Source organism: Tinamus guttatus, unplaced genomic scaffold, assembly GCF_059628265.1.
Source record: "Tinamus guttatus ecotype Peru unplaced genomic scaffold, ASM5962826v1 Tinamus_guttatus_pri_ptg000447l, whole genome shotgun sequence".
NCBI classification, from domain to species: domain Eukaryota; kingdom Metazoa; phylum Chordata; class Aves; order Tinamiformes; family Tinamidae; genus Tinamus; species Tinamus guttatus.
The window spans coordinates 29,134-36,801 of NW_028288981.1; the positions used below are offsets into that span (position 1 = coordinate 29,134).

The 7,668-nt window shown below is 36.8% G+C and overlaps 1 protein-coding gene across 1 annotated transcript; it reads left to right on the plus strand.

Annotated features, from left to right (window-relative positions):
- The first annotated feature begins 325 nt into the window (after positions 1 to 325).
- Positions 326 to 2,516, plus strand: LOC104565109 (butyrophilin subfamily 3 member A2). The gene is given in 4 exon segments (XM_010211767.2): positions 326 to 374; positions 782 to 1,138; positions 2,238 to 2,484; positions 2,486 to 2,516. Coding segments are annotated over 4 exon segments (684 nt in total).
- The last annotated feature ends 5,152 nt before the right edge of the window (positions 2,517 to 7,668 follow it).

Consider the following 7,668-nt stretch of genomic DNA (forward strand, 5'->3'; position numbering starts at 1 on the left):
AAACATTTTATTAAAAACAGAAATGAAATGAAAAAGTCTTTTATTATTATTATTATCTTCTAGCACTTTTAAAGATCCTTTCTGGAAATGCTACTGCTTCCTCCATGAGGATTCCCATTAAAAAAAGCTTTTTTGATTCAACATTGTGTCACTTCATAGCCTACAATATAGAGAGAAACACGTGGCTCTGCTTCTTTGTTCATTTTTCTCATTTTTCTTCTGTCCCTGAAAAGTTTACAGGAATCTGATAAAATTTGCCCTGCAAGTTCTGCATATTGATGTCCTCCAAACCTGCACGCTGACGGGCTGCACATTTCCCTGGGTGATGAATCCCCACATCATTATTTTCCTACAGCTAATTCACATGGTCACAGGTAAACCTAAGTTCTATTCTAACCATATTTTCATTTTAAAGGACATATAATTTATGGGGATAATAGAAATAAATTTAAAAAAGAAATTTTGGGAAGGATTTTGGCTATATATTTTTTTCAATACAATATTTGTGTCAATACTTGATTTTTTATATTTACATATATATAATTATATATACACTTATATAATATATACTTATATAATATTTGTATACTTATATAATATTTGTAGTAATGCTGTTGTTTTAAAAACACTCTATAATCCCAAGGAGATGCCCTCCATTCTCTCTACCTGTTGTTTCAAGCCAGAGCCAAGCAGGACTATTATGAAATATTAGCACATTTCCTTTCTTTGCTTTGGATTTTTATTCATATAAAATTCATATGGCCCATATATTTCTTTGCAGGCCAGTTTAAAATCATCCCTCCTGACAACCCTGTCATTGGGGTCGTTGGAACAGGAGTCATCCTGCCCTGCCAGCTGGAAGCTAAAACCATCTCCGAGCGACTTTCTATCCAGTGGATATTTGCTACAAACTCCGAAAAAATTGATGTGAGCATCTACGATGGGAAAAACACACAAGATCCAGTTACGGAAGACAAGAGATACCAGGGCAGGACGAGTTTCTTCCATACCGAGTTTGACAAGGGAAATGTGTCCCTCTACCTGAGGAATGTCACGGTCTCTGACAAGGGGAAATACACGTGCAGCGTCTTCTTCGAGAACTGGTACGATGAGGTGGTGGTGGAGCTCTCCGTGGCTGGTGAGTGCAATGGTAGAAATTTGCTACTTCTACGATTTTCTACTTCTATTACTTTCTACTTGTACTATTTTCTACTTGTACTATTTTCTACCTCTATTATTTTCTACTTCTACTATTTTCTACTTCTATGATTTTCTACTTCTACTACTTTCTGCTTCTACAATTTTCTACTTCTACTATTTTCTACCTCTATTATTTTCTACTACTATTTTCTACTTCTACTATTTTCTACTTCTACGATTTTCTACTTCTATGATTTTCTATTTCTATAATTTTCTATTTCTACTTCTTCTTCTTCTATAATTTTCTACTATGATTTTCTACTTCTACTATTTTCTACTTCTGCGATTTTCTACTTCTACAATTTTCTATTTGTATGATTTTCTACTACAATTTTCTACTTCTATTATTTTCTACTTCTACTATTTTCTGCTTCTACTATTTTCAACTTCTATGATTTTCTACTTCTACTATTTTCTACTTCTATTATTTTCTACTACTACTTTCTATTTCTACTATTTTCTGCTTCTACTATTTTCTATTGGTACTATTTTCTACTTGTACTATTTTCTACTTTTATTATTTTCTATTTCTATGATTTTCTACTTCTACAATTTTCTACTTCTATGATTTTCTACTTCTATTATTTTCTACTTCTACAATTTTCTACTTCGACTATTTTCTACTTCTGCTTTTCTTCTTCCACGTCCAGTTGCCCATAAAGACTACGGGGTACCAATTTATTGGATTCATCTCACCTACCCTTAGTCATGTGAAATTCCAACATCACTGACTTTCTGCCACCCTTTACAGAGAAATGTTGGTGAACTTTATTCTACCAGAAGGGCAAGATTGTTCCACTGCAAGACCATCTGCCAGAACCCATAGCAGCATTGCAAAAATGCAATATATATATTGCATATAAATGTCTCCGTTTTAATGTAGCGCAGGAAGAACCATTTAATCAGTGTTGAATTTGCAATTTTCTGGAGTTTGCAGACTGTGTAATCTGGAGAACACCCTTTCATTGTATATTGTTTGATCAGATAATATCTAGTTTTCTGTTTTCCTTTGATTATGTTTGCTTGTCTTTCTATAGCCACAGGTGATGGGTCGTCCGTCTTTCTGGATGGTCATGTGGGTCAGGGCATTGGCCTCACTTGCAAGTCCCAAGGATGGTTCCCAGAGCCCAGAGTCGTGTGGCTGGACAGCAAAGGAGAGATACGAAAGGAGGAAGCGATCACCCAAAACGTGAGGACATCTTCAGGGGTTTTTGACATCATAAGTTCCATGAACCTAGAACCCAGATCTGACACGGAGGTGTCCTGTAGAGTGGTCAATGACCTACTCAACACAGCATGTGAGTCCCGAGTCCTGATTTCAGGTGAGTGACTTCCAGGCACAACTATTTTCAAGACTGCTTGGTAGGCTGTTGTCCATGGTCTCTCCATTGACCCTGGAGTCATCATGGATACCCATTCCAAGCACAAACAACTAATGCAGAGACAGTGAACATGATAAGAATGGGATAACATGATAAGAACTGGATAACATGATAAGAACTGGATAACATGATAAGAAGATGGGTAACATGATAAGATGGAGAACATGATAAGAAAATGGATAACATGATAAGAAATCCACATTTATGCTGTAGATTTCTGTATATTTAAGTTGAATATTGGTCATAATGATTAATGCAGAGGTCTCATCCTCTACCATCTGAATGCACTAGATCAGTTTGGAGAGGGAGGACTTAGAAATGTTCATGGGGATAGAAAACCCCTACACTACTTCCAAAATACCCAACAGAGTGACTTAAGCAACGTGAAGAGCATATCAATAGGGAGGGCTGAATATCTGCTTCTTTACCCACTTTTCTCCATAATGCCACCATGATTATGCATGCTCTTCCCTCCAACTTGGGCTCCTTATTTAGAAAGATATCTTCACTTTAAAGGTGAAGGAGGGATAGTTATCTTTTTCTTCTGAAGCACAATAGAATATGATTCTACTTTGCCAAAATGTTTGTCTAGTGGTTCCTTAGTTAAAATAGATAATATCAATTAAATTAGTAGACAACAGAGTTTTGGCCACTATAGCCTGTCTTAACCATCTCATAATCAGTAAGTGAAAGTCTAATTGTCTATATTTTACAGATACCTTCTTTCCTTCCACTTCACCTTGGATGACGGCCTTCCTTGTGCTCTTGTTTCTCAACGCAGTTCTTATTGGTGCTATGGCTTATAAGCTGAAGAGTAAGTGTCTCCATTTCCAGCACCTGATATGGAAATTTTCATCTAGAATGCAAGTGCAGTTAAAGAAAAAACAAATAAATTAAAAAAAATCTAAAAATTTAGATTAAATTGAATTTTCCAAAGCACAGGAAACTATTTTTGCATTAGTGGCTTTTTGTAAAACTTCTCATTGTGACATTATACTGAAATATTATAAATTGGCCCATTTTTTAGAATAAATAAATAAATATTTATTTTCTTGTGTTTTCCCAGGAAATTTTAAAAAGACACTGGAGGCAAGTGAGTACTGAGGGAGCCAAATATAATCACAAATGAAAATATTTTGGAAGAGAAGTTTGTGCTGCTTATTGCTGATTCAGAAATGATAGAGAAACGATAATAATGAAGATGGTTTCATAATAATGAAACGATAATAATGAAGATAATAATCAATACTTAGACTATTTGGTTTTGTTATGGGCAGAAGCGAAGTGGGGATATAATAATAAAAAATGTTTATAGCTCAACTATAGGTCAACCAAATGTTAGGTCAACATTGGTTAACAAAGCCATTTCTGCCTTGGAGAAGATGTTGCCTGTTTGGAGGTGAAAATTCTCCTTGTCTCTGGCATTTTTCCAGGTTATAAATCATAGCAGAATTATTCAATAAATGCAGTGTCTGCCTTCCAGGAGTACCTTTTTCTTCAGGTACTTCTTAGGTCTTCCAGTACTCAAACATTACTCCATTAGAAGAAATGACTTTCTCTATAGAAATAATGAATTTGGTTTTCTAGCAGTATTTGAGATTCTTTAATTATTCTTCACTTACTCTCTCACTTATTACTGCTGTTTTATTGCTTTTGTTAGTTGAAGTTTAAGGGCATGAATAATACGGCGATATAATTCTCTCTATTTTCAGAAAAAATGAAGACGAACTTGGAAGTTGGTAAATACCCTTTGAAAGCTGGGAGGATACCCTGAAATCATACATCTAAAAATACTGATTTAGGGCACTTTGATTCCTTTGACAAGAATTTCAAGAGTATTAGTCCTTTAAGTGTTAAGTCACAATTGGCCATATTGTTCTTAGTTATTAAAATGTTTTAACCCCTTCATAGGTAGATTGCACTAATAGATTGAGATATGATTTTACTAATAACCTTTTTTTTCCACTAAAGATGCCTTTGACCTATGATAATTTTCATGATATCTTTTTCTTCATAGCTGGATCAGTCACTCATATATTCCATTCTTTGTGACATATTTATCTCTGCTTCCTCACTTTATATCTCCCAAAGCTCCCAAATTAAAAATATAGACGCTAATCATAAAGGCCTCTTCACATCCTCAATACCTATTCTGATTACAAATTGAGTATAAAAAAATGATTTTAAGTAGTTGTTTGTGACCTCATAGAATAATATAAGACAAAGTTCAGTTTAAAAGTTGCTAAGATTCATAAGAGATTGGAAGTTTTACCCTATACTCGATAGTTATGTGATTTTATTACAATATATTACATTAAAAGCTATGCTCTGTTTCTTTCAGAAAAAGAAAGACTGAAGGAGGAATTAGGTAAGAATACAGTTGTTCATGTTCATATATATATATATACATATATATATACATTTCATGTTCATATATATTTGCAGCTGAAAAATGTAATATTTCTTGTCTGATCAACTTCATACATGTAGTAAATCTTCACTATCCCATACAAAAGCAAATAAGCTGGAGAATATTTCTACATGAAATAATTCTGGACATGTCTATTCCTTTCAACATTTTTTTTTATTATCAATTAAAAGATGTTTTAATTTAGATTTCCATGTACTTAATTCAGACTTAATAACTGAAGACAATGGAGTAATTTTAAAGCTCATTTTATCATTTTAACTTCTAAATTAATCCAGTGCATTAATATTTTTTCTTTTTCTTCCTCTTTTGTTGTTCGTGTTGTTTTGGATCGATTTAGATATACAGAAGGAAACAAATCAAGGAGGTAAATATAATTCCACGTGTGAAAATTAACTTATCCACAATTAATGAGTGAACATTAATTAATTAATATTTATAATAATTAAGTCATTCATTCATTAATATCAGACAGCACTGGAGGCTTAAAATGGGAACAGGGAGGCAAAGTTCAACAGCTCTAGAACATGGAAAATCTTCTACATAGATATGTGCGTTTATACCTGAATCTTATTAATACCATATGCTTTTGAGAACTAAAGTTGCCATATTTTCACACTGTAAATTTTGAAGTTAAAAAGCACGGTATTCTTCATGGGGGTAGCTGTATATTTCTGTTCTCATCTTTAATGATCTTCAGTTAACTCATTTAAGCTCTTCCTTTACAGCAAAGGTTGAAAACGAACAACGTCTTGGTAAGAAAATACGTCTTGAATAAATCTTGTATTCTTAAGAACTTTAGAAACAGCAAAGCTCGTCAGCATAGAGCCTATATATACAGCTAGTCAGTCATATATATTCCTAAATATAGTCATATATATTCCTAAAGCCCAAGGTAAATATCTCATCACAATGAGATTCTATTTCTTCCTTCAAGAAATATGGTAGGTAACGACCTCTCAGGATTAGGAACTCTTCCTTGGTTGGAAGTTCTTCATGCCCAACACCGCGACAAAGTTATCAACACATATATTGCTTCGGGTTTCATTATAAATCAAATTTTGGAAGTGTCTAATCTATTTTGAAATTGATTTTGGAAAAAGGGAAAACAAAAAGCAGAAAAAAAGTAGTAATATTAGTGTAAACGTCTTTTCTTTACAGATCGATACCGGGTTGATTTGGGTAAGTGGTTTTAAAAAAATATTGTATTGTGTTGGTGCGTTAATAGAGTAAAGTTAGCACTGATATAGAATCAGTGACATAGAGATATGGAATCACAGTGATGGCAATAACTGTACATGAGAAGACTGAATAGTTTAATCTGAGAAGTGTTTTACCACTCCAAGTTTTCACAAAACCTTAATGCCCGTTAGATTAATGTCCATGGATTCACAAGTAGATTAATGTCCATGGATTCACAGTATCCTTTTCTCCTTTTTTAGATTTCTGGGAAGCTCAGAATCGTGCAGGTAAGTTGACAAGAGGATGGATGGGGAAATGGGGGACCGGTTGGCCAAGGTATCCTGAAATGGGAGCACCCGGTTCCTAGAGATGTAGACGGAGTCAAAGACGTGTCCTCATCGGGCTTTATGTAAGGGAAACGAGGTTCAGTTGTGTGTTGGGAAGGGGGAGAAAAGGGGATTTTGGAAGGTGGCAAAATGAGGGCAACGTCAAAGCACGAGGGGGGCAATTCTGGAGAAGACAGAGCCACGTGAAACAGGAAAGAGACTCCAGAGCATGGAAGGGAAGACAGATCTGATGTGCCCTGGGAGAGGAGGTGGCTGTGGCAGCTGAAGGGGCCTCTTTGCCCATCAGCAGTTGGATGCTGCTTTGGGGACGGTTTGTAGGTTATGCTGAATTGAGGCAGTTCTGGTTTCTAGAACATCTCCCCCTCGCTCTAGTGGACGGAGGTCCCCAAGTCACCCTGCTAATTGGATTATCCTCCTTTTCCCTTCTAGTACCCATTCCTGTGAATCCAGATTACCCTCCTTTTCCCTTCTAGTACCCATCACTATGAATCCAGACTAGCCTCCTTTTCACTACTAGTAACCATCACTGGGAATTCCAATTCTCCTCCTTTTCCCTTCTAGTACCCATCACTGTGAATCTGGATCACCCTCCTTTTCCCTTCTAGCACCCGTCACCGTGAATCCCAATCAACCTCCTTTTCCCTCCCAGTACCCATTACTGTGAATCCGGATTCTCCTCCCTTTTCCTCACAGTCTCCATTCCCATGAACCCGGATCATCCTCCTTTTCCCTTGTAGTCCCCATTCCCATGAGTCTGGACTTTCCTCCTTTTCCCTTGCAGTCCCAATTCCAATGAATCCGGACTCTCCTCCCTTCCCCGTCCCCATCCCCATGAATCTGAACTCTCCTCCCTTTCGCTCCCCATCCCCATTCCCGTTAATCCGGGGATGGATCGGGCCGCGGGGATGTTGGAGCCGTTGGCGGCCCCACGTGAGGCCACGGCCTCCCCGTTCCTGTTCCACACAGTGCGGATCGTCCCCGTGCTGGAAAACCGGCCATGGGAAGCGGCGGATCCGGCGCATCCTGGAAGCGAAGCTCTTCCTCCACAAGCGGGAGAGAGGCTGGAACAGAGCGGACAGGAATAACTATGAAATAAAGGGAGCCGGATCAGGGAGGAAATGGGAAAACC